This window comes from Sus scrofa, chromosome 8 (genome assembly GCF_000003025.6).
Source record: "Sus scrofa isolate TJ Tabasco breed Duroc chromosome 8, Sscrofa11.1, whole genome shotgun sequence".
NCBI lineage: Eukaryota > Metazoa > Chordata > Mammalia > Artiodactyla > Suidae > Sus > Sus scrofa.
The window spans coordinates 31,345,415-31,372,850 of record NC_010450.4 but is presented as its reverse complement, the minus strand read 5'-3'; the positions used below and the strand labels follow the sequence as shown (position 1 = coordinate 31,372,850).

General features: G+C 43.7%; 1 protein-coding gene across 10 annotated transcripts in view; it reads right to left on the bottom strand.

Annotated features, from left to right (window-relative positions):
• The window catches only part of RHOH (ras homolog family member H), a 51,362-nt gene continuing 24,410 nt past the window's right edge, over positions 485 to 27,436 (bottom strand). For 8 of the 10 annotated variants that reach the window (XM_021100351.1, XM_021100346.1, XM_021100352.1 and 5 more), the window contains 2 exons: positions 4,898 to 5,019; positions 486 to 4,600 (listed from right to left, as the gene is read on the bottom strand). In XM_021100351.1, coding sequence (XP_020956010.1) covers positions 3,811 to 4,386 — 576 coding nt within the window. In that variant the 5' untranslated portion in view covers positions 4,387 to 4,600; positions 4,898 to 5,019 and the 3' untranslated portion in view covers positions 486 to 3,810. 10 annotated transcript variants of the gene reach the window in all.

Here is a 27,436-nt window from a genome sequence, read left to right as displayed (position 1 = left end):
AATCGGGTTTGTTAACCATTGAGCCATGACGGAACCCGATGTCAGGATATACTTTAGAATCGACCAAAATGTGAACTTTAGGTTGAATCAAGTACTCTTTAGGAAGGTTACATCATGAGTAATTTCTGTGGCTTATTTATCCTTTCTGGTGAAAACCTGTTCACATGCAATCAGCCTACAGAATCATACTTAAAAGCCAAGGGTTAAAGCAGACACCTTTGCAGGAGTTCCCGTCATGGCTCAGTGATTAACGAATACCAACTAGGAACCATGAGGTTGAGGGTTCGAACCCTGGCCTTGCTCAGTGGGTTGAGGACCCGGCGAGCCGTGAGCTGTGGTGTAGGTTGCAGACGAGGCTCGGATCCTGCGTTGCTGTGGCCTCTGGCCTAAAAAAAAGCAGACACCTTTGCAAATGATGGTGCTCGGTGACCTAGGTGGATCCCTTTCTCACTGGCAGAAAGAAAAGTCAAAGGAGAGGATGAAGATCAGGCTTGGAATATTTTATTGAAAATAAGTTTTCAAATACAGGCCACTTGACTGGTAGGGTTGGGGCCTATAAGGTTACATGAGATGGGATGTGACAAAGCCATACAGTCGGGCTGCTATGGGCGGAAGTGGGACACAGTGGTTTTGAGCAGAGCTTTGGAGTCTGGCAGACCCACACGCCCCTCCTGGTGCTGCCACTCCCAGTGCTGCCACTCCCCTTGCTGTGTGGCTTTGGGCTTGTCAGTCAACGTGCCAGGCCTCAGTTTCCTCTTGTAAGGTGATACGCACACGAGGGAGATGACACACACTCAGGCACTTAGCACAGGGCCTGGCACATCCAAAGCCCTCAGCAAACTCAAACCATTGGGATGCTTTCTGCTTTCTTATCACTCGGCCTAATTTCATCACCCTAGCTTCTGCCGCCCCATTTAGTCAGTGTCAGGATAGGGTGAGTCAACCATTCAAACCAACGCTTCAGTGTAAACAAGGGCAGATTTATGTTGCTATTTGAGATGGTTACGAATTGATATACAATAGTCTATAAAAAAAAGGTACTGCAAGTTTAGAAATGTGAGAAATACAAGCCTGAGTGAGGCAGGAAAAGTCAGTATTCAGTCATGTAGAACCTGCACTGCATGGATTCCTACAGAATGACTTCTTCCCCCTGCAAGGCTCGTGAGGGTCCCTCACCTCCACTTCCCATAACCACTTTGCAGCACATCAACCCAATTCTTGTCCTTCTCTCCAATTCAATGCAAGACAACATTGTTGAGCTATGGTTCCTTCCCTGAGCTTGGCCTGGAGCACATGGAGAGGAACAGAAGGCGGCTCTGCCTTCAAGAATGGTGGTCCAGGAGGGAAGACAGACACCAGCTGGCCTCCCTTTCGTCCAGGCCACATCACTGGGGACAGCTTACTTCCTTTTCTCAAGTGTGAGGGTTCCCAGAGGGAGCCTTTAAGCTTGGGTCCAGCCGATAAGCAGAGGGCTCCTGTGTGTGTCTGCCTGGGTGGAAGGCCAAGTCGTTGGCCGTGCACTCTCTGGCCTTCCCTCCTCTACTGCTTCCTCCGTCTCCTCTTCCCTCACTTAGAATCAAGCATCTGGGCCCTTCTCATTTTCAGATCCCTACCCATCATCCCTACACCAGTCTCCTGAAAGAAGGAAGGAAGGGAGGGGTGGAAAGAAAGAAAGAGAGGTAGAAAGAAAGGGGGAACAGAAGGAGGGAAGGAAGGAAAGGAGGGAGGGAAAGAAAAAGAAAGAAGGAACAAAGAAGGGAAAGAAAGAAAAATGGAAAAGAGAGAGATGGAAAAGAGAGAAAGAAAGAAGGAAAAGAAAGAATTCTTGGGGAGCGCCAATTATAGTCATTAGAAATTTATTCCTGCTATCATGTTAAATACCTCCCCCCGCCCTCGCCCTAAAGCCTGGCCCTGAAGGAAAGTCTGCACCAATTATTGAAGACCATTTGCAATTGCTGGAGAAGAGGAGAGGATCAACAGAGATATCAAGAAGGGATGAGCTCCCGTTGCTCCCCTGGTCCCCTGCCTGGTCAGACTTGTGACGCCCCATAGAGAGAGCTGGATAAAGTAGCTTTCAAGTCAAGGGACCAGGTGACAGAGAGGCAAGGACGAGCCATGGGCCTGGAGACTTGGAGCTGTCTGGGCGAAGGCAGATAAGTCAGCCCCAGGTTATTGAGGGAACCTCAGCCCTAGAGACTAAGACCCTGGTCCCAGCCCTTGTACTGGATGTGGATGAGAGAAGAAAAAGAGAGGGCAGTGTGGAGATGAGAACTCATTTGACTCTGGCACAGATCAGAGCTATAAAGAATTGGCCACCTAAGGGAACTTAGTTGGTTTGGTTATGTCAACGTAGCCATTTATGCTGCTGCCTTACCATTGTTGTGTTGTGGCACATTATTCTATAAAACAAAGATGTACTTTAATAAAAGTGGTTCACAGTGGGTCTAGGTTTTATTTGATTAGGTGAGGAAAGGAAACGCCTGGGTTCCAGCCTTCACAATTTCTTAAATTACACAGGCCTCTGTTCCTAACTTTAACCGATGGTCAATAACCATCGCTTTTAAGCTATTTGATAGAATGGGTGTTAAAGGGGTGTCCCTATTTATTCAGTGTTTCCCCCTGATAACTGCTTTATTATTTAAGTAATTGCTATACTGTTTTCCCGTTCCCTGTGCCTGGAATTTATGACTTTTGTCCACTAGGGTGTTTCATATTCATAAAATAGTAAAAGCTACAAATTCTATATTTTTCCTTTAAACACAAGAATATACATGTAGACACGTTCATGATTAGATCCTAAAATTAATAAATTATGTTGCCAGGCCAGCTCAGTTGAGAGCTCAAATGGCAAATTTGCTAAATCACCATCATATGGAACTTGGAGCCTACTCTTTCACAAGACCTACAACCAGATAGGAAACCCCAGTGTCCGAAGAAGCAGGCAACGTGCATCTCTCCAAAATGAAAGTAAGACTGCCTCGCTTCTGCTCCAAGTTCTGCTGCCATCACTTGGAGGTGATTCTCTACCTGAAAGGTTTCCTTTCCATCTGTGTTGGTGAGTAAGAGAGGAAGACAGGGCATAATTGGAGTTCTTTGGGCGAAAGGCCATACCATAAATAAGAAATGCTTTTTAAAAATAATTTCAGTGACATAAAATGATAGCTGTTTAAAATCATTAGGCAGTATTAAAGTCTCTTATGTCCTTAAACTGTATTTTAATACAACTCTGAATAACAAGTGGGTAGAAAACTAATTGCAAGGATCAGTTAATAATTTTCAAATTTGATTACTTAGTAAAATCTAGCAGGCAAGTGGTTTCAACACAGTTACTACTTCAGGTGAAAAGAATAACATTACAAACATATGGTAGAGCCCTAGACGGTCATTTCACTCATATGTCAGTTTGTGTTTGTGAGTAGGTAGGAAAGGAATTTCCAAGTGTGAATACTAACTATATCCAAGTGCTAGTCATTTTGTTATTTAAATAAAATGTGTCTTTAAATATGAAATTCTTTGGAAAACTCACTTCATTGTCCAAAATTATGGAGACCACTTTGGTTTTTTTTTTTTTTTAGTCGAAGAGAGAATATTCATTACAGTTTCCCAAGGGATCCTCTAATTGTACTTGGCAAAGAGTTCTTCATTTGTAGACTGTATTTAGTTAAAATAGCCAGTCTCATCCACAACTGTATCCGAAAGGAAACGCAGTCAGGACGTACCCGGAAGGCGCATCAATCCTTGCTGGCCGGCCCGCTCTTCCGTGCCCATTAGTCTTGGCGGTGAGTGCGTGCTGGGTGCAGTCTCTGAGGTTTAGAGGATCTTGCACTCATTAAGCGGGAAGAACCTCCTTCTGTTGCGTCTCCTGGCTTGGTTGACGGCAGTTCGGACGGCACACTCAAACACCTGCTGCACCCCCCGGTTGCTGAGGGCTGAGCACTCCAAGTAGCCCTTGGCTCTCACGTCCTGGGCCAGTCTCTTGCCTTCTACGGCACTGACGCAGGAGGCCCGGTGGGGCCCCACCTCCCGCTGGTCCGTCTGGGTGGCCACCACCAACACGGGGGTGCAGGGCAGGTTGTTCCTGACTTCACCGATCCACTTGTTCTTCAGGTTCAAGAAGGAGTTATAATTGGCCACGGAGTAGCACATCAGCACCACGTCCGCCTGCTGGTAGGACAGGGGGCGGATACTCCGGAAGGCGTCGTTGCCAGCTGTGTCCCAGAGGCCCAGGCTGATCTGGATGCCGTCCATGAAGACGTCCACGCCCGTGTTCTCGTACACCGTGGGCTTGTAGTGCTCGGGGAAGGTTTCGGAGGTGAAGCGCACCAACAGGGAGGTTTTCCCCACAGCGGAGTCTCCCACCAACACACATTTGATGGAACTCAGCATCTTCCCAGCAAGGGTTCCTAGTTTCAAGTTCAGAATCCTGAGGAAACGAGCCCTCAGTGGACTGCGGAAGCAAACGCCATTCAACACGGGGAATGAAAACCACAAGTGTCGGTGTTCTCGGGACCTCAGAGCAGTTTGCAGCCTATTACTTGGTCCAGTCCATCCAAAGGAGATGCACCATCTACTTGGGAAACCTCTAAAGGCCGGTCTTCAACTGGATCAAGAAAGAGAAGGGGAGAAATTGAGTCTTTTTTCCCGTGTGTGATGATGGGGAGCTTCTTCATTGGCAAGCTGATAAAACAGGGGGCCCACCTCAGTGGAGCCACCCGACCCCACCTGTCTAACCTGCTCTCCCTTGGTGGTGAAGCTCGGATCTGTTATACCCCAACCCTTGCACCCCAAACCCCACCCAGTCAAGAAGCAGAAGCTGATTTGATCTCTAAAATCAGCCCAGTGATCAAAGCACAAGCAACTGCTCAGGTGGCAACATGAAAAAAACCTCAATAGCAACCTGTTGTGCGAAAGGGATGTGTTCCAACAGCTCTCTGCTGGCTTCTGCTCCGAGAAATGGGGACAGCGCCGACAATGATCTCTGCGGCTTCAGTCTCTAATGGATCCCAGCCACTTGGGGAACTGCAAGAAAGAGCAATGTGATGAGCCATGGATACTACAAGCACCTCCTTTCATTGATTAACTCATCATCTAGTCCTTGGTTTTTGTGGGAATTCGTGCTCAGGTCAGAGAGGAGAAATCATCAGGACTCTAAAAATTTGCTGTGGATTTTTTCCCTTGAGGTTTTTCAAAAAATTGGCTATAGATGTAACATGAAGGGTGCCATCCTTGGCATTTTCTGCATCTGAAATCAGACTTCATTACCTATATATACAACGACACGGCTTTGAGCATGTTGCTTACTCTCCAAGCCTCACATGGTGCAAGGTTTACACATCTGCAAATTTGTGACAAATTTAGGAACCACTTCTCAGAGATGTGGTGAGGATAAAACTATTTCTTTATTTTCTGAACAGCTACCTATGTATCAGGAACTCTGCTAGGCCTCTGGTTAAACAAAAAAACCTACTCAAAAGCAACCATATTTGGTGCTGGCCACTTAAACAGGGCTGCATAAATGTGACGGAATCTGAATTTCATGAAAGGGTCAAACGAATTCTCCTTCACTGCAGGTGAAAGAGCTCCAGACGATGAGATCAGCCTTAGAGACGGTGTCCTGTCTGCTGAGGGATTTCATCTCAAGGCCAGCCCAGCTTTAGACAAAGGAAAGGTCTTTGGGATCACATTTCAAAGTAAAGGTTATTAATACAGTCTGGGTTTATAACCTCCTCCATGGGCAATCTTTCTGACATGTCACATGAAAAATAATGTAAAACAGACCTATAGGTCTACTTCAAAACATACTCTAAAAAAAAAAAATCATTCCTCTAAATCTTGACATTTCCTTCCAAGACATTTTTATCTTTGTCAACCCACAGTCTCTGTTTAATTACACATAATAGCCTTTACAATGAATCAAACAAATCATTCACATGATTTTCACATACTCATTTTTTACCAAGCAGAAGCTGGGCAACCTTGGCCAAGGTATTTCACCTCTCTGAGCCTTGGTTTCATCATGAAAATAAGAAAAGCATCTTCTTGATGCAATTATCATAACACTGCCGTACATGGAGAGTTTGGCTTAGCATAGAACCTGGCATGTGGGATTCATGGGCAGGCACCATATTTTTCAACTTCTACTACTATTTATTTAAAATGCCAAATAGTGAAAGTCCAAGCATAGTGGCAGGGACATCAAATATTCTCCTGGACTCTATCTGAAGACTCACATTGGGTCACTCATACGTGGTTGTCATGGATACCTCTTTGTCACTAGACCTTTGAGCAAAGTCCCCTTGGGAGCTCCTGAGGTCGCAGACTTTAGCTCCTCAGACACGGAGGATGTAAATGAAGCATTTGTGATGCCTTGTTACTTAGTCCGGTGCCAAGACCTCTTAGGACATGTTTTAAATTTGATTTTGACCTCCCCCTGTAGAAGAACCAGGACTAGGAAAAACACGCATGTGTCCGGCTTTTGGTTATTAAATAAAAGCTAAGAGACTGACTGGGTAAAGCAAATTTCCCAAGGAAATATCTACAAAAAGAAGTCACTGAGGCCAAATTGTTAAGAACACGGGCTAGGTCTGCAATTGGATCTGGACTGACCAACTGACTCCCTGTGTGACCACGACCTTAGAATAGTTTCTTAACCTCCCTAAGCCTTGGTTTCTCTCTCTGTAAAATGGGATGTGAAAATATCGACAACACGGAGTTGCTGAGAATATCAAGTGCGCTTCGATGTATAAAACCCTTAGTGATCATGTACACCTAAGTACAGAGTTGACACATGGAAAACACACAATAAATAGTCCTTATTACTAATGTCATTGTTAAATAGCAATTACTAAATATAATGATAAACAAGTACTCTCCGTGCTACTTCAAATTCCCAAAATGCCAAAGAGGTTTCTGTGGCAAAGGTGCTCTGTGTCTTATACCCAGTCGTGACCACAATATGTATGTATATTCCATAAACTATATAGTCTTCTTAGCATGAAAATAATAATATGATGTGAACAAAGAAATAGGTGTCTTGAGCTTTGCCGCTCAGAGAACTCCAAAGACTCAGACTGGAGAAAAGGACGCTGTCCAATCAAGAATTCCTTCATGGCTCGGCAGGAACAAACCCAACCAGCATCCGTGGGGATGCGGGTTCCATCCCTGGCCTCGCTCAGTGGGTTAACGATCTGGCGTTGCCGCGAGCTGTGGTGTAGGCACATCAAGCCAGCTCTCAGGGCTGACCTCAGTTCCCCAAATTGTAAAATGATGGACAAGGTTAGCTCTCTGCGATTCTATTAACACTGAGGCCAAGGGAGAAAGCTTTATTGCCTGCCCCATGAGTACAAGAACACAAACTTCTGCATTATTCCATAGTGGTGAAGACAGATGGTAAAGCTTGATGACATGTATTACCCTCAGATGGCTAAATATGGATCTGGGAGAGGGGGAGGGGAAGGAGCTCTGGTCTAGATTAGAGCGATACCCTAAATAAACACGACGGATCCTCGTCAGATGGTGTGTCACACGTGCGCCCAATGGAGCTGCTATGGGGCACGTAAGGTGTGGACGGTTGATAGGCTTGATTTCAATGGACTGTCACCTAAGGAGAGAGAGTTTCCCTAAAAGGGCCTCTGGGTGGAAACTAGAAGCAGGTTTTCAGAGATATTTTGCTCGTGGCTAGTTGGGGTGCTCCCATTATAGGTCGCTCCGTATGGATGGGTTACCAAGAGTGACTTCAGAGAGCATCATGACAGATGCACCGAGCCACCCTTTTAGGACTTAAGTCAGACTGGATTTCATAAACCATCAACCTCAGAACCTCTCAGGTCTCCATAACTTGATTTCTCTTTCCTCTCTCCTTTTCCCATGATTTTCACAGAAAAGACGCCTTCCCCAGACCCCAGGGTTCAGACAGATAGAGAAGGAGGGCAAGGAAGCTTCGTCTTGCAAAGGGAATTGCATGAACCAAAGGAAAGGCACAGAGGCAGACAAAAGGGAGGGCTTGGAGATGAAGCATCCTAGTCCATCCGTCTTCTGGAGGCTGAGGGCTGTCCAGTAGGGAGCCCTCCTTTCACAAACCTCAGTTCTCATCCCAGCTAACAGATTACCCACCCTCCACTACCACTCTCTTCAGACACACTCTGTGCTACCCTAGTCACCTGGAAAGACTCACTCCCTCACCTCCTACCTCTTCTTGAAAACCTTCTTTGATCCCTTAATCCACTGCCAGATCAGGTGCCCCCACTGTGTTGCCAGAACACCCCCTACACCTCCATCATCACCCTCTGCTGAGATGACCGGTCCTCTTCAGCCTCTCCCTCATCTGAAAAACTGGAATGAGTGCAGCCCTACCTTCATCACAGGGAGCTTGTAAGGACCAGATGGAAATGATAAAAAAAAAAAAAAAAAAAAAAAAAAAAAAAACAGCAATGATCTGTGCTTGTGTCATTTGGGGTAGGGGGCGCACCCACAGCATACGGAGGTTCCCAGGCTAGGGGCCGAATCAGAGCTGCAGCTGCCTGCCTACACCACAGCCACAGCAACACAGGATCCAAGCCGCATCTGTGACCTACATCACAGCTCATGGCAACAGCAACACCAGATCCGTAACCCACCAAGCAAAGCCAGGGATTGAACCTTGTTCATAACCTGCTGAGCTACAACTCCTGTGCTTGTGCTTTTATACGGCTTTGTACATCTGCGAATACTCCCTTGATTGCCTTGTGAGAAAGCCCCTGCAGATTGATGAGCATGCAAATAATAAGTTTTAAAATAAAAAATAAATACAATGATAGAGCACAATATAAAACTAGGACGAAATTATGACTCTTACTGACTGATGATAGTCATTGCAAGTTTTAGGTTATCTGGGCTTTGACTGAGGTGGCTTACTTCAAAATGCGGATAAAGCCCTTCTATTTTTTTCCAAAAGATGAACCCATGGCAGCCCTCGGCCAGGGATGGCCTGTCAAATGTCATCCTTCTTAAAAGAATCTCGGGCAAAGGACCTGCACGGGCAGCAGCCAAATCATTCATTAAGGAAATTGCTTCTGCCGTGAATCTCACACACTTAGATGATTAGGAAATCATCACACGTCTGGGCAACTCGCCTCGTGCCAGCGCCTGCTCTCAGCCACCCTTCTGCAGCCCAGCAGGGACCCTGCATGCTTCATTTCATTTCTTTTTCTTGTGGGGGAAAGAAAATCAATTCCAAAAATCTTAAAGCAATTTCGGGGGAAAGTATAGCCATCTCTAAACTTGAGCACTCCAAATGCTTATTCCATTTTCAATCTCTAACAAATACATGCTTGGGTATGTCTTCTCAACATTTTTTCAATCTAGAAATTTTTCTATTTTCCACAGTCTACATACCTGCCAGCTTTCAGCAAACTAGCTTTCCACTGTTTCAGCAATTCACAACCGCACAGCCACTCCCCAGTCTTTGAGTTGGTTCCAATGTTTCACCATAATTAACAAGTGTTATTTTACATGTTAAATATATGCATTTATGGAAGTTACTTTTAGGGAGAACAACTTTCTTGGGAATATATTCACAAATGTATCCGTAGGTTATATAGTGACTTTTATTTACATTGTTGAGCATTTTCTAAGGGTTATATACGTATTTCTCTTAGCTGTTTTATTCATTAAAAAAAAAAAAAACAACAACTTTGGGGCTTCCTATGCAGCAGGCACTGTATCAGATCCTGAGTACCTAACAGCAAGCAAGCTGGCGGCTGATTTCATGGAGAAAAATATTTGCAGCTGCAGAGACTTCAGGGGGTTGAGAATCCTGCCTAGCGTCGCAGAGCGAGGCGAGGGCAGAGGCAAAGTTAGACCTAAAAAGAGTGTGACCCCAAAGCTGCAGCAACTCCATGTGTCACCCACACCTTGCAATGCCATCACCCTCCCCAAGGCATCTCAAGTGAAATCAAGCTTCCTAAGCAAGTCCAGTTGTGAGACACATTTTCTGACCAATCCCTCCAACCAGGCCCCTACTTTTACTCTCCTCTTATAAATAAGGAGTCCTGGATAGTATAAGAAGTGTCTAATGTCCTGATCCAGAAGCTGGTTCCACGAGCATGTTCAGTTTGTGAAAATCCATCAAACTGCAGACCTATGATGTGTTCACTTTTCTGTACATAACTGAACTTAAGTAAAAAGTATTTTTAAAAATAATGTCACTGCCTTTCCAGGGAATGTCTTTTCAGGGAGTATTTTATCTTAAGTTTCCTCTTACGAGAGTTCATTTCACTAATTCTCAATTCTACTTCAGTAATTCCCCTTAGCGTGTTTCTAATTGCTACAAATAAAGATTAAATTCCTCCTCCAAATTTCACTAATGGAAATCACTTTTAAATCACTTTTTTTTTCTTTTTATAGATATGCCTGCAGCATATGGAAGTTCCTGGGCTAGGGGTGGAATCAGAGCTGCAGCTGGGGTCTACCCCACAGCTCATGGCAACACCATATCCTTATCCCACTGAGTAAGGCCAGGGATTGAACCTGAATCCTCACAGAGACAACATTAGGTCCTTAACCCGCTAAGCCACCCTGGGAACTTCCAAATCACTTTATTTTTGTATAGAGATCCTCTGTATTTCAAACGAATTTTATTCTGAAAGTTTGCTTGCAAGATGCTGGTTTGCAGCTTTTATTAGTTTCTCCAGAGTCAAGGTTCTAAGTAGTATTTACAGTCCTAAACCTAAAGCCTATTTATTCCCATTATAGTTGAATTAAAATGGATTAACACCAAGCCCTGAGGCCTCTTTGAGCCGTAAGCCCTGCCCCTCTGACCCCAAGCCAACCAAGGACCATGGCACCCTTTTCCTACTCTGCCACCCTTTCCCTACTCTGCCACCCACCCCACCCTGACGGTCCCTTCCACTCCCAGGAGCACAATAATCAGATTGTCATCACAGGTCTAAAGTTCTCAATTTGGTGCAAGTTCAGAATCAAAACCAAGCCTAGCCAGCCAGGCAACTGCTCAGAGCAGCATTAAAGACTCTAGAATCTCATCTTAAAACTAAGGTGATGAGAAAATGTAGTTACTGCAACCTCTCTCAAAGTAGTTGGAAGGAATTTTCTGATAAATTGCTTGGAGTTGAGGGTGGAAGCCCCACAAGGCATGCTCCAGGAAAGGTCACTGGTCTCTGAACTGCTGTCTAAGGCATGCAAATTTCATTTACTGAAGGACTCATATTTTCTCAGCTGGGCATGCATGTTTTGGGTCCAAGTTGAATTGTTCAAGGAAAGAGAAAACAAAGCGGCAAATAGATGCATGCTAGGATACAATGATGCCATAAAGCAACAAACTATGGTTTACTTGCAGGTAAAACCCACCATCTGTTTTTGCACAGCTCTGAATTAAGAATGTTTTTAACATTTTTTAATGGTTAAAAAAAATCAGGAGTTTCCATAGTGGCTCATCAGAAACGAATCTGACTAGCAACCCTGAGGACACAGGTTTGATCCCTGGCCTCACTCAGTGCGCTAAGGATCCAGTGTTGCCATGAGCTGTGGTGTGGGTTGCAGATGCGGCTTGGATCCCACATTGCTGTGGCTGTGGCGTAGGCCATTGCTACAGCTTCGATTCGACCCCTAGCCTGGGAACCTCCATATGCCTCGTATGCAGCCCTGAAAATACAAAAAAAAAAAAAAAAAAAGGGCAGGGGCAGGGGGAGTTCCTATCTTGGTGCAGTGGAAACAAATCTGACGACTAGGAACCCTGAGGATGCGCGTTCGGTCCCTAGCCTCACTCAGTGGGTTAAGGATCTGGCATTGCCATGAGCTGTGGTGGAGGTCAAAGATTCGGCTCAGATCTTGCATTGCTGAGGCTGTGGCACAGGCCGGTAGCTATAGCTCTGATTCGACCCCTAGCCTGGGAACCTCCATATGCCATGGGTGCAGCCCTAAAAAGCAAAAAAAAAAAAAAAAAAAATCAAAAGAACAGTATTTCATGACATGTGAATATCATATGAAGTTCAAATTTAAAAATCCATAAATAACATCTTACTGGACCACAGCCACGCTCTTTGATCTATAAATTTTCTGTGGCTACTTTCTTGCCACAATTCTAAGTTGCAAGAGAGTCTTTATTGCCCACAAAGCCTAAAATATTTACTATCTAGCCCTTTAAGGAAAAAAATTGACAAGCCCTGCTAAATAAGAAGAGGAAGTTCAGAGAAAGAAGGCGAGGACACACCCTGAGATCAGGCAAACTTGGACTTGGCTCTGACATCTGCTTACGGTGTGACCTGGGGCAAATCACTTAACCTCTCTTAGCTTCAGTTCCCTTGCCAACAGAGGTGATCATATAGCGTGATGAAGAGCATGGACTCAGGAACCATGCTGCCTCTTGCCTCCACTAACACCTGGCTGTGTGAGCTCATGAAAGCTATTTAACGTTAGTAACCAAAGGCATTAAGTCTTAGCTTCTTCAACTGTAAGTAGACCATACGGATGGAAGCTATGGCACAAGGTTGTTGTATGAGATTCGATGGGTTAGTGAATGCAAAGTACACAGAATGGTCTTGGCACAGCATGAGTGCTATAGAAGTATTTACTGTTATTATTATAATACTATTATTATTATAATGCTATTATTATTATTATTATACTCATTATTATGTATCTTGAAGGGTTGTTGTAAGATTTTGGAGTCAGCATATGTCACAAGCCTGGGACAGTGCCTGAAATAAAATAGCCACTCACAAGTAGTACCTCTTAGAGCCAGATTAAACTGCTCAACCCACCCACCCCCTTATTTGTTCAGCTAAGAACCAACCGTTCCAGAACAACGACTGCCCAGACTGCGTTTGGACTTTGTTAATCTTCAACCCACACCCTATCCTGGAACATTCTCACCCTGTCCTCCCGCCCCTCCTATGACACAGGTTACTTCAGCCACGAGCCCCTATAAAACCTACTAAGCCCCTAACAACGGGGAGCCTGAAGCTGCCCCGAGTGCTCCTAGCCATCTTCTGATCAATAAACCTACTTGAAGCCTCAACGCCCCAGATTCTCTGCCTCTATTTACTTCTGCTCTGAAATCCCACTGCCCTTCACTGCTCTAACAGTAACTGCTGTAAGTGTTGATATGAACCAGCACTATAAAACCTAGAAGAGGGAGCAGTTAATTCCCTGGAGGTGGGAAAAAGGAGTGGTGATTAGGAAATCCTGCATTTAAAATGAATAAGATTTCAGGGAGTTCCCGTCATGGTGCAGCGGAAACGAATCCAACTAGGAACCATGAGGTGATGGGTTCGATTCCTGGCCTTGCTCAGTGGGTTAAGGATCTGGTGTTGCCATGAGCTGTGGTGTAGGTCACAGACGTGGCTCGGATCCCACGTTGCTGTGGCTGTGGCATAGGCCAGCGGCTATAGCTCCAATTGAACTCTCATCCTGAGAACCTCCATATGCCAGGGATGTGGCCCTGAAAAGACAAGAAAAAAAAAAAAAAAGAATAAGATTTTGACAAGCAAAGAAGAAGAAAGGGCATGGGATAGGGAGAGGGAAGCATGTGCAAAGGCCCAGGGGCATGAAAGTCCATGTCTGGTTTGGAGATGTGGAAAGTGGTTCAGGGAGGCTGCACTGCAGGATGTTTGGTGGGGAGGAGGAAGAAGACAGTGGAGGGCATTACGGAAAATGATCCTGTATTTGTTTTCATACAATCCAAAACTGCTGTAGGCTTGTCAGCATTTACAGCATACTATTAGCACCACAGCCAGTGAAAACCCCAATGGACCTTTTGAACATCTACCCTTACCAATCCAATCTCTCTTCACTTAAATGTTACCAACACACTAGACTTTTGGGGCACCTGTATGTCTCAGGCATTGTGTATGACACGGAGCCGATCCCGAGTGGAATAAGATACAGTCCCTACCCTCAAGAAACTGAGTCTAAAGGGCAACACAGGCCATAAACCTTAGCAAGTGTCTAAAAGAGGAACAAGTAAAGTGCCAACAAAGGAAAAATGTGCTGCTTGCAAAAATCAAGGAAGGCTTTGTGCCGGCCAGGATATTAGACCATGGGGCTCAAAACAATTGCGCTTGCGATGCGTGGAGATGAAAGAGAATCATGACCCATAAAGAAAAAAACGTGGGGCTCATGAGAGGATGGTCAGGAGCTCAGTTGAGCCGACGAGGAGAGCACAGAGCAGGAGTCAAAGCTGGGCTTTAGGAAGCTCTTCGCTGTGGTGGGGTAGGCTGGATTCCCAGGAGGGAGATCCGAGAGGCGAGTTCAGAGGTTCTGGTAGTAATAAGGGAGGGGGCACAGGGAAGGATTTATCTAGAGGGGACTTGGTGCTGGGGCGGGAGGTGGCGGCAAACCTCAGACCCTCAGCAATATCCATGGGCTAGAACTGACACGCGGTGCCTGCTGACCAGCCAGCGGTTTCAGGAGCGCCAAGGAGGCTGAGGCCACGTTACAAGGCCTGAGAATGAGTGGGAAGGGGAGAAGGATGGCAGCAAGGAGCGTTCTTATTCTTCCACGAGCTTTGACAGGAAATATTTAGTTACACGCACATTTTTGTGTTATGACGGCAAAAAGAAAAAAAAAAAATTCAGAGCAGGTGGTTCTTGGATAAACTGATTAGTTTACTCCTATAATCCATATCTTTTAAAATAAAAAGGGTCCCTAAGCTGAATGGGGAAAAGTAGGTTTCAAAATATATACAGTATGATTCTATAAATATGAAAAAGTCCAGAGCAGGATATACCAACATGTTAAGGCGAATTGCCCAGGGTCCTGAGATTCTCATTTCCTTCTCCTTGCTTCTGTGCATTTTAAAATAAAATTAAAACCAAATAAAACACATTTTAAAAGTATGAGTTATGTGTGCAATTTTGAAGTGCTTTGTGTGTGTTGCTTTTTATGTATTTTTATTATTTTATTTTATTTTATTTTGCTTTTTAGGGCTGCACCTGCAACATATGGAAGTTCCCAGGCTAGGGGTCGAGTTGGAGCTGCAGCTGCCGGCCTACGCCACAGCCACAGCCACACCAGATCTGGGCCACATCTGTGACCTACACCACAGCTCACAGCAACAGTCCTTAATCCACTGAGCGAAGCCAGGGATCAAACCCGCATCCTCATGGATACTATTTAGATTCGTTTCCACTGAGCCTTAATGGGAACTTCATATGTGTTGCTTTTTAAAGTTTGGCTTAAAAGAGAAAGAAGACTGATCTGCAGGCCTTTGAGGCTAGAGAATTTCTAGACGCCCCCGTTAGTGTTCAAAGACAAATTTTTTTCCTACATCCGAACAGCTGAATTTGTTTAAAGCATTCTCTCTGGTTCTTTTTTAAAGGTCTGTATTGGAAAGCAGACAAGCGAAGCTGAGTAACTATGCCCCCTCTCACAAATGTCCTAGACTCATCTCTATTTCCTCTTCATGAGAGAGTTTTTAAGCCCTTTCTACATGTTTTTTCCTTTTTGGCCATACGCACAGCATGTGGAAGTTCCAGGGCCAGGGATCAAACCCAAGCCACAGAGTGACCTGAGCCACAGCAGTGACAATGCCAGATCCTTTACCTGCTGAGCCACAAGGGAACTCCCTTTCTATGTTTTTTTTTAGTTCTTTTTTTCTTTTTTATTTTTTTTAGGGCCGCACCCACAGCATATGGAAGTTCCCAGGCTAGGGGTTGAATCAGAGCTGCAACTGCCGGCCTGCACCACAGCCACAGCAACAGCAGATCCGAGCCATGTTTGCAACCTACACCATAGCTCACGGCAACACCAGATCCTTAACCCACTGAGCGGGACCAGGGATTGAACCCACATCTTCATGGATACTAGTTGGGTTCATAACTGCTGAACCACAATGGGAATGCCCCTTTCTACATTTTTAAAATATTCAGAGAACTTTGAATACAGCCTGAATGTTTGATGACATTAAGGAGCTATTATTAATTTTGTTAGGTGACAATCACATTGTGGTCATATACATTTTTAAAGCCCCAGCTGACAAGGGAAATGAATATAATGTCTGGAATTTAGCTTAAGATTATTCCAGGAAAAAAAAAGAAAAGTCAGGGCCCTGGGTTAGGATCCCCAGCCAAATCATAAAAAGAAAGGCGTGCACTTCAAGAACAAGTTGTAACTGTATCTCAATAAGACATCATCACCTGTCCCTGGAAAGTAAGGGCCACGGCTAGAAAATATTCTGGCCAAAGGACACACCTGAAGTTACTTTGAAATTACCTGAACTTCCTAACTGGTAAAATTACATTTTCTAACTTCCCTCAGCCTTCTTTGCCCCAGTTCTGCGGCATCAGCTCTTTGCAAAAGAGCAAAAAGTAATACTGAAAATACCATTCTTAACAAAAGAAAAGAAACCTAAGAGTGAAAATGGATTACCCACATAAAACCAGATCACAAATCAAAGTACTCTGAGAACAAGGAGGATCCTGGGCCCTGGGGGTCTTTTTTATCTGAAAAGGTGAGGGGGCCGTGGAGAGTTTCTACTTTGGAATTTTATGTTTGCCCCTTGGACTTAAAGTAGCCTGGTCTTTACTTCTGGGAAAATAAGAAGTCTGCCCACTATTTGGGTAGACCTCCCAGCCCAAGATACCTTCTAGCTCTAAAGCACCATCTGTAGCAAAGGAAACCATCACATCTCAGGGTTCCCCATCCCCCACTCCGGAACCATCATTCAACACCTGTATTCGAACCATTAGTGGTTTTTCTATGTGCTGATCCAATCAGACTAAAGACGGACTCCTCACTCTGGCTGTTTCCCCCTCATTTTCTCTGGATCATCTTTACATACTTTCTTTCTTTCTTTTTTCTTTCTTTCTTTCTTTCTTTCCTTCCTTCCTTCCTTCCTTCCTTCCTTCCTTCTTTCTTTCTTTCTTTCTTTCCTTCCTTCCTTCTCTCCTCTCTTTCTTTCTTTCCTTCCTTTTCTTTCTTTCTTTTCCGTCTCTCCTCTCTTTCTTTCTTTCTTTTCTGATTATAAAAGTAGTTTATGCACATTCTGGAACACTTCGAAAATACTGAACTATCAAAATGACCTGAAGGAGGAAAGCAACTACCACCTAAAACCAAACGCTGCAAGATATTAGTGTACATTTTCTGGTTTCATTTTTTTCAGTGTATCTTTTTTTTTTTTTCAAAACTAATATTATACATGTGGTTTGGCAACTTGCTTTTTTATTTTACATTTACATCATAAATATTTCTTATAGCAGTAAGAGTCTTCAAACATAATTTTAATTTCAAACAATTTTTTTCTTCAAACATATACATTATATGAATGTAGCATTTTTTTAAACCAATTGCCTATTATTGGACATTTAAATTGTTTCTAATTTTTACTCTAACACTGAGTGAACACATTAAAAATTTGTACAAATACACAGCTATTTCTTTAAATAGGTATGAGCACAATTCCTGGAACAAGAAAGATGAAAAACTTGGACAGATTTGTACCCCATAAGGCGTGTATGAGTGTTCATTTCATCACACTGCCCTCATTGGCTATAATCTCCGCAGTTTGATCTGTTTTCATTTGCATTTCAGTTATGACTAGTGAAAATTAAAATTCATCTGTTTATTGAGCACTTCTTTTTTCTTTTGTAAGTCACCTACTTTGCCTACTTTTCTAGCAAGGCAGTCATCATTTCTTAACGATTTTTAAAAATCGTTTCAGAGATTGAAGACTTCATTCCTCTCTCGGCTAAATAAATACGTAGCAGTTTTTCTTTATATATTTTGCGTCCATGAATTCTGGGAATTTCCCAAATGTCATTGAGCAACTAAACAGAATGTAAAACAGTATGTCCCCGATGGTGGAAAGAAACTTAGCACGATTAGCTACCTGAAAGGTCATTTAGTTCAACCCACTCATTTTCCCATGAGGAAACTAAGGCCCAGAGAGAGGTGGTTTAGGTGCTGGGGGCTGACTCGAGGCCCAGAAACTGAATCACTGAGTCAGCACTTTTTCCACCCACACAGGATTTTGTCAAAGACACATCATGTCACCATTTTCTATCTTCTACTTAATTTCCTTAATATTTAAATGTAAACCTGGTAACTCTCAGCTTTAATATAAAACTCTGTTTTGTTTTGTTTTTTTTTCTTTTCAAAAAGATGTTCTCTTTCCCATTAACTTCCTTTGCGAGGTAGATCAGCTCTCTTTAGGGGCAATCATATGTTGAAACCTAACCCCCAAGGTGACGGAATGAGGAGGTGAGAACTTTGGGAAGTGAGACCTTTGGGAGGTGATTAGGTAGTAAGGGTGGAGCCCTCATGAATGGAATCGGTGCCCTTATAAAAGAGCCCCACAGATCTCCTTTGTCCCTTCCATCATGAGGGCACAGTGAGAAGGCGCCACTCATGAATTAGCAACGAGCCCTCCCTAGACACCAAATCTGGGCTAATCATGATCTCTCATCCCAGCCTCCAGAACTGTGAGAAATACATTTCTGTTGTTTGTAAGCCACCTAGCCTGTGGTTATTTTGTTATAGCAGCTTGAATAGACTAAGACACAATCTTAAAATACAGGGAGGAGGTGTGGAGGGAAAGTTGGAAAGACATTTTTCAGCGGGTGGGTGATTCCTTTCTTTCCACAGGCCTGGTTACTAACAACATTTGAAAGAGTTCTCCCTTAAGCAGACACTCTCACAAACCATTGAAAGATGTTCAGAAAAATGGCATCTTTGCAGAAGGCAATCTGATCTGACAGAATCCAGTGGTGCTGGAGAACTTAGCGTTCTTTTTTTTTTTTGTCTTTTTGCTATTTCTTTGGGCCACTCCCGCGGCATATGGAGGTTCCCAGGCTAGGGGTCCAATCGGAGCTGTAGCCGCTGGCCTACACCAGAGCCACAGCAACTCGGGATCCTACACCACAGCTCACGGCAACGCCGGATCGTTAACCCACTGAGCAAGGGCAGGGACCGAACCCGCAACCTCATGGTTCCTAGTCGGATTCGTTAACCACTGCGCCATGACGGGAACTCCTGGAGAACTTAGTGTTCTTGATGCCTGGAGCTGATCATTTTTTAATCACCCTCAACTATATCACAAAATTAGTTTCAACAATACTGTGTAAGAGTCAGGAACAACCATTATCTCAATGATGCATTTTTTGGTTTTGGGGGTTTTTTGTCTTTTTAGGGCTGCACCCAAGGCAAATGGAGGTTCCCAGGAGGGGTCCAGCCTACACCACAGCCATAGCAATGCCAGATCCGAACCGTGTCTGCGACCTACACCATAGCTCATAGCAACACGGGATCCTTAACCCACTGAGCGAGGCCAGGGATAGAACCCAGAACCTCATGGTTTCTAGTTGGATTTGTTTCTGCTGTGCCACAACAGGAACTCCTCAATGATGATTTTTTTTTTTTTTTGTCTTTTTAGAGCCACACTGGTGGCATATGGAGGTTCTCAAGCTAGGGGTTGAATCAGAGCTGTAGCCAATGGCTTATGCCACAGCCACAGCAATGCCAGAATGATGCATTCTTTAGCTTTAAAATAAACAATTAACAGGAGTTCCCTGGTGCCTCAGCAGGTTAAAGATCCAGCCTTGGTACTGGTTCATCCCTGGCCCAAGGTACTTAACACATGCTGTAGGTTTGGCAAAAAAAAAAAAAAAAAAAAAAAAAAAAAACCACTAAATTTACAGGAATGATAAATTTCAATTTTTAAAGTATTATTCAAGCGCAGTATAATATTTCATGCAATTATCGATTAAAAATATTATACTTTGCAATTTGCGCTCTGCTTCACTGTTTTAAATTTAAACACAAAAATCCAAAAGTCACCTAGAGGAGTTCCATTGTGGCTCAGCAGTAACAATCCACAAGGATGCAGGTTTGATCCTGGCCTTGCTCAGTGGGTTAAGGATCTGGCTCAGTGGGTTAAGGATCACACATTGCCAGTGTGGGTCACAGATGGGGCTCAGATCTGGGGTTGCTGTGGCTGTGGTGAGACCAGTAACTGCAGCTCCGATTCTACCCTTAGCTTGGGAACTTCTATATGCTGCAGGTGTGGCCCTTTACAAAAGCCAAAAAAGCAAAAAACAAGTCACAGAGAATAACAAAATGGAAGTAAATCAAGTTCTGTAAACACTGTGCTATCTTTCTTTAATTCTAATAGAGTGTTTAGGAATCAGTGAACAGGAATCAGAAGTCTGTAGCACAACAAGAGTGGGAATATCTATCTGCCCTCAAAGTCAGCTCTAGTGGAATTCAGACACACCCCTAAGCCCTGACTCTAACTTTATCCTGGCCAGCATGCTCGGTGATAATAACAAGCAGATCGGAGTTCCCGTCGTGGCTCAGTGGTTAACGAATCCGACTAGGAACCATGAGGTTGTGGGTTGGATCCCTGACCTTGCTCAGTGGGTTAAGGATCCCGCGTTTCTGTGGCTGTGGCATAGGCCGGTGGCTACAGCTCCAATTCGACCCTTAGCCTGGGAACCTCCATATGCTGCAGGAGCCGCTGAAGAAATGGCAAAAAGACCAAAAAAAAAAAAAAGCGAGCAAAATGAGGAAAATCAGTAAACCTATGAGAAGATATTAAAAAAAATAACAAGCAGACCCACATTGCTTTTACTGTTGTTTTTAAATTCTCAATGGATAATGCACTCCTTCACTGCCTGTACCCGGGTGGACCCCTTCCACTAGTCCTTGATATGTTCCTGCCAGGAGCTATCAACTTTTCAAATGCATATTCCTTTTAAACCAGCAATTCCACTTCTTTAAAGACACTGTCCTATTTACCTACACAAGTGGTCAAGACTTATGTGCAAGAATTCTCAGTATGGCATTATTCACAACAGTGGGGGAGGGAGAACAAAGAGTAACTGCAAAGTCCACCAAGAAGCAGTGGTTCAGTTAATTCTGCTGTATCCATAAAATGGAATCCAATACAGTGTTAAAAAGAATTAGGACAGGGATGGGGGGGGTGAAATGGGTGAAGGAGATTAAGAGGTGCAGCCCTCTTAGTTATAAAAGAAATAAGTTAAATGTAATACTCAGCCTAAGGACTATGGTCAATAATGCTGTGATAACTCTGTATGGGAACAGATGGGTACCAGACTTAGCGTGGTGATCATTTCACTGTGTATGCAAATGTCAAATCACTATGTAGTACATATATAATATGAAACCAACATAATATTGTACATGAACTATATTTCCATTAAAAAAAAAAAGAATTAGGTTAGCCTTCTATGTATTGCACAGGAAGGATTCCCATGATATATTAGTCACTAAAAAAGAAAGCAGTTGAACAACTCATTAAAGAATCTCATCTATGAAGAAAAATAAGTGTTCAAGCCTGGTCTGATGCCCTTGAGTGCCCAGAATGGCCAGAAAAGCAGAGGAAAGGTATCTGTGTAGTGGTGGACAAAACCAGGCTTGCTGTGAATTCCAGCTCATCTGACCCATGTCCTCCTGCAGATGAAAATGTACTAAAGGTACAGCAGTTACTCCCTAAGTTGTCTAAGGGAGAAGAGAAACAAAGAACACAAGTTTGTACAGCCTTTCTTAGGTTTCTGAAATCCCCTTCAGAATATCAATATATATACTCTCTATATTGATTACATTGCAGATATAATACACATCGGTGGGATTAACTGTCTCCCTAGATGCTCAACTTTTTTTTTTTTTTTTTTGGCCACACCCACGGCATGGGGGAAGTTCCCAGGCAAAGGACTGAACCTGTGCCACGACAGCGACAACAATGTAGGATCCTTAACCCACTGTACCACAAGGGAACTCTACTAGATCTAGAACTTCTGATAGAGGACTTACAGAAACTGGGAGAAACAAGGTCATAATGCCCTTGAAACTATCAGAATACTCCACAGCAAAATTCTTTTTTATTTATTCTTTGTAATTGAAGTGTAGTTGATTTACAATGTTGTGTTAATTTCTGATATACGGTAAAGGGACTCAGTTATACATATGTGTACAGTCTTTTTCATATTCTTTTTCATGATGGGTATCACAGGATATTGAATGTAGTTCCCTGTGCTGTACAGTAGGACTTGTTGTTTATCCAATCTATATAATAGTATAGAATAATAATATACATTCTACATAATAGTTTGCATCAGCTAACCCCAAACTCTCACTCTATCCCTCCCCCACCCACAAAATTCTTTAACTGTTTAATTCATTGCTTATGCAATGATAATGTTCCATGAACATTTAAGTTCCAAATCCATAGAAGTCTGAAAAAAGTGGCTTAAACTGACCCTAAACTAGGCCTATTTGTTTAAAGAGCCTAATAGGGCAGAAGATAACAAAGAAAATGTTAATATAGTTTATATACTTTAGACGAGGCCTAGAGGTTTGTTTTTTTTTTTTTTTAATGTTTTTCTGCTTTGTTAATAATGTCCCTGACCCTCACGTTTTTGTTGTCACTGTTCTCCCTAGAAGAAATGACTTCATGCAGAGAGGTGATATGATGGCCATTTCAAGGCAGACAGTATGGTGCTTCATCACAAGAAGGCCCCATACAGCTGGGACCTTAGAGAATAAAATCCTAACTTGAGAGAAAAGAAGCCACCTTCTGCATACAAATGACATCATGCTCAGCTCCATCCCAGGAAAATTAAGATTTAAGTGGACAAGTGCCATATTGAAGGTAAACGCAAAATGCCCTCCTATGCCTGTCCTCCAGGGACCCAGGCCATCTTCCCAGAGGCAACCATTGTATTAAGTTTTCTCATGCATTTGCCCAAAGCTATTACATTATGACATAAACAAATGTATACATACGAATGCATATGTGTAATTATCATATGACATTCACAATGACAATTACATTATGACATTCACATACACGTATGAATGCATATGTGTAATTACCATAACACACACTCGCTCTTTTGTAAATATAAAAACTAAAGCATACTATACTATACTTCCTGATGCTTTTCTCATTTAATTTTTTTCTTTATCAGGAGATTTTCAGGCAGACCTCAAAGATACTGCAGGTTCAGTTTCCTCAATAAAGCAAATATTGCAATAAAGTGAGCCACATGAATTTCTGGGTTTCCCAGGGCATGCTAAATTTATGATTATACTATATCATAGTCTATCAAGTGTGCAATAGCATGATGTCTAAAAAAATAACGTACATACCTTTTTTAAAAATGCTTTTTTGCTAAAAGATGCTAAACATCATCTGAGCCCTCATCGAATCATAAACTTTTTGCGGATGGAGGGTCTTGCCTCGCGATGTTGATGGCTACTGACTGATCAGGGTGGTGGTTCTGAAGGCTGGGGTGGCGGTGGCAGTTGTTTAAAATAAGACAACAGTGAAGTTCACCACATCCACGGACGCTTCCTTTCATGAACAATTTCTCTGCAGCATACAATGCAGTGTGATCACATTTTACCTACAGTAGAATTTCTTTTAAAATTGGAGTCCCTGTTCTCAAACCCTACTGTTGCTTTGAGAGCAGACATTAACAGAGAAGAGCGTGAAGGAGCCGACCGCTCAACATTCCTGCCATGGATGACCTTTCTCCACTCCTGGTCTTTTCCTCGAGCCTTGCTTTGCTTGTCCTTCCTTCTCCACCCATCCCCTTGACCCAGATGCATGCACACGAAAAGCCCTCAGCCTGGGTGCATCAGCCTAACGAAACACGAGGGGCCCCAGCACGTGTCTGATTCCAAGACTGTGTTTAGTTGCAGCCATCTCAGAAACAGTATGGGAACCTCTTTTCCTGGGAACATGTCCCCATCCCATATAGAGACTGCTGGCCTAATTTGTGACAGAACTCGCAAACACTTTGTGCTCTACAGAGTTTTCAGAGACTGATTAGAGAAAACACCCAGCCCATTTACAGATATCAGCAGCAGACAACTAAGTGACTAAGATGACAGAGAAACCCAAAGGGGGATGTCACCTAGACCCCCACAAAACCCTTCAGCTCTCTAAGGCTCTCTCATAGCTCTGCTCAAGCCCGAAAAGCAGCCATGGGCCACATGGCTCATTTGCCTCTCAAAGGTCCACACTGAGAAGAGACGTTCTCAGGCCCCATGAAAGCATTTTCCACAGCCTTAAAATGACCAGAAACTACTGACCAGATGTCCATGGGGAGCAACGAGTACAGGTCTGAGCAGGGAGAGGGACTGATAACCATCTGCTCTCTCGATTACCCAGGGGTCCTACCCGGAGTTGGATGTTCATCTTTCATGCCAACTCTCACACCTCCACACAGCTATTATCCACATGTATGAAACCAGGAGACCTAAGCCTAAATCTGTTTCTAGCAGCAGGGACCTTCAGAACACACACTCCCTGTGCAATTGACCTGCCATTTCTATTATTTTTGCCCTCATTTGTCTTAACTTTTTTTTTTTTTTTTTGGCCACACCCACAGCATGTGGAAATTCCCAGGCCAGGGATCCAACCAGCACCACCGCAGGTCCCAAAGCCATTGCAACAACAAAGCCAGGTCCTTAACCTACTGTGCACTGCAAAGGAACTCCTATCTTGACTTTTTAAATATAAGACAACCTGCCACAAAAGATAACTTTTCAAAGGAAAAAACCACACACGCATTTTTCACCACTGAACTCATTATTTAAGAAAAATATTTAATATCGTGGAAATATTTAACATGATCACATTGTTACATGAAAAAAAAAAAAAAGCAAGTTCAAAACAGTATGTGTGGAGTTCCCATCATACTGTTCACTGGCTCAGTGGTTAACGAATCCGACTAGGAACCATGAAGTTGCAGGTTCAATCCCTGGCCTTGCTCAGTGGGCTAAGGATCTGGCATTGCCATGAGCTGTGCTGTAGGTTGCAGACGAGGCTTGGATCCTGAGCTGCTATGGCTCCGGCGTAGGCCGGCAGCTACGGCTCTGATTCAACCCCTAGCCTGGGAACCTACATATGCCACTAGAGCGGCCCAAGAAATGGCAAAAAGACAAAAAAAAAAAAAAAAAGATTTTTTGTGTAATGGAGATGGTTGCCACTGTTAGGAGTCATGGGAACCCCTTTCCTTTTGTCCCTGAGTCCCAGAAAAGTCAAGGGCATGCTTTAGCCTAAGGCTCCCTTCCTCTCTGTGGCCTTGTGAATGGGATCAAAATACAGGAAGTCTATGCGCCAAGAGTCTCTGTCCTTTGACGATGCACGGATGGGCGCTGTCAAAGTACGATTCTCAGACTTGCTTGTTTTCTACGTTTCCTCAGAACATCAACCCTCATTTTTCTGATCAATACCTCTTCATATCAATCCAGCTTCTTAGGAGATGACTCTCTAGACATCGTCACGTACTAGGCTACCCTTATCCTGCCTGAGGGGTATCAGCCCACCGGAAGTTACTTTGAAAAGACAACAGTAAGTCTCCAGAAGAAACCCCAGGATATCGACATTAGCCAACTTCTTAAATCCACAATCCCAAAGTGCACTCAAGTGCACCAGAAGATACTCCCCTAACCTCATTCCCTCCTCCTCACTCTAGGCTAATCCTGTATCCTTACAGGCTCATGCACCCTCTGCAGTCATCCGCCAGAATGCTTCCTTTGGGTTTATCATTCCAGAAGGGCTTACGTGGTAAGATTAAATTTGAAAACCTCTCAGTGAACTCGAGTGTTCTATTTCCCATGAAGCTTTACTAGACTGGCCCATGGTGTGTGTGTGTGTGTGTGTGTGTGTGTGTGTAATCAAGAACTAGAAGAGTGAGACCCACACTTGCTATTTTTCTCAAATAAGGTACCAGGGAACTTTACTATCCACAGGGCCACTATCTTAGGCAAACTCTGTTCCCTCTTTTTTTGCATCATGGGGCACAGAATGGGCCCTTTCTCCATCACATGGAGTCTATTTTCTTGTCTTTTCCTTTTACTGATATTCTCTTGGCTGAATTCAAGTATCTTCTTGACTCTGAGTCATCACGGCTGCTCGACACAGAACTGAGTGTTCTGAGCTCCTCATGTTGGAGAAGGACCATAGTTCAGAAGCATCAGATAAGATCCCCACAGCACAATTTTTGGTCTGGCATCATCAAGAGGCCCAGCTCAGGGGAACCCTCCCCAGACAGAGATGGCAAAGCAAGGAGCTTCCCAATCTAACAAGCGCAGCTGCTTCTCTGCTGATAAAGATCCCCTGCCAGAAAGTCCAACGCACGGGCTTTCCAACCAGCTGGCACAGCAGGCACAGCATGTCCTCTTCAGGGAACAGCCTTACCGGAAGGTACCCGCCTCCATGGGGGACATCACGGTGATGGGAAGTCCCCTCGCTACTGCTCACTCCCCCCCCACCACTGAAACAGCCCTGATTCCAGAGGCTCAGTGCTTTGTCGAAAGGCAAATATCCTTGAAAGGTAAAGCCCTTTTTTAGCATTTCCATGTTTATATGAATGTGCTTCCAGTCTCATTCTTTCCTCAGAGCCACTTTGGATCAGAGGAGGAGAAAGCTTCACAAGAAAACAAAAACTGTATACAAACAGAGGTAAGGCATTGGAAGACATTTTTTACTGGCTTGGGTCCCATTCCTGGGCCATGCCCATCTTAGTCTGGGCCCCTCCTAAACTGGCACAACGCGGGTGGCCTATCAGTCTCCTGTATAGTCTGTGGATTGATCACCTCAAGTGTCACCGATCTGAACTCTCAATCATACCCCTCGTATGTTATTCCTCCAACACGCAGTGCACTCTGACTCCGTGCCAGGCATTGTATTAGATGCCACACGGGGAACAGAGAAAGCTGAGGAATTCTAATCCATCTCAAAGTCAAGCGTCTTCACGTGGGGCTGAGGATCACCTGGGTTCTTCATGCTGATCATGAGCAAGGTTAAGGAAGCCTCTGGTGTTTATTCACGACTTTTGCTACTTGCCCTGCAGTGTGTGACATCCCATGAGCCCGGGGAAGAATGCTCATCTCAATTTACAGACAAATTGATCAATGTTCAGCGGGTAAAGTCAGTGATCCCCAAATTTGAACATCATCAAAATTACCCTGGCAGGTTGTTTAAAATGTTTTCCTGGGCCCCTCCTGGGGACATTCACATTATTCAGTAGGTCTAGAAAGAACCAGAGAAGCTATTTTTAAAGAGCTAGGATGACTCAGAAACTCAGTCAGATTGGATAAACACTGTTCCATAGCTAAGCCCAGCTTTCTCAGACAGCTTTTCACTTGACCTTCACAATCTGGGAAGTAAGAATTATATTATTATCCCCAGTTTACATGTGAAGCAGCTTTGCCCCCCCCTACAAAAAATCACACCACCCCAAAATTAATCGAAACTAATTCTGCATTTTCTTTCTTTCTCTCTCTTTCTTTCTTTCCTTCTTTCTTTTTCTTCCTTCCTTCCTTTCTTTCCTTCCTTCCTTTCCACTTTCCATCTTTCTTTCCATCTTTCTCCATCTTCTTTCTTTTTCATCTGCTGTAACCAAAGCAATGGAATTGCCATTACGGATCATCTCATAAATGATCACTATAACATCGCTCTTTGCAAAACCTG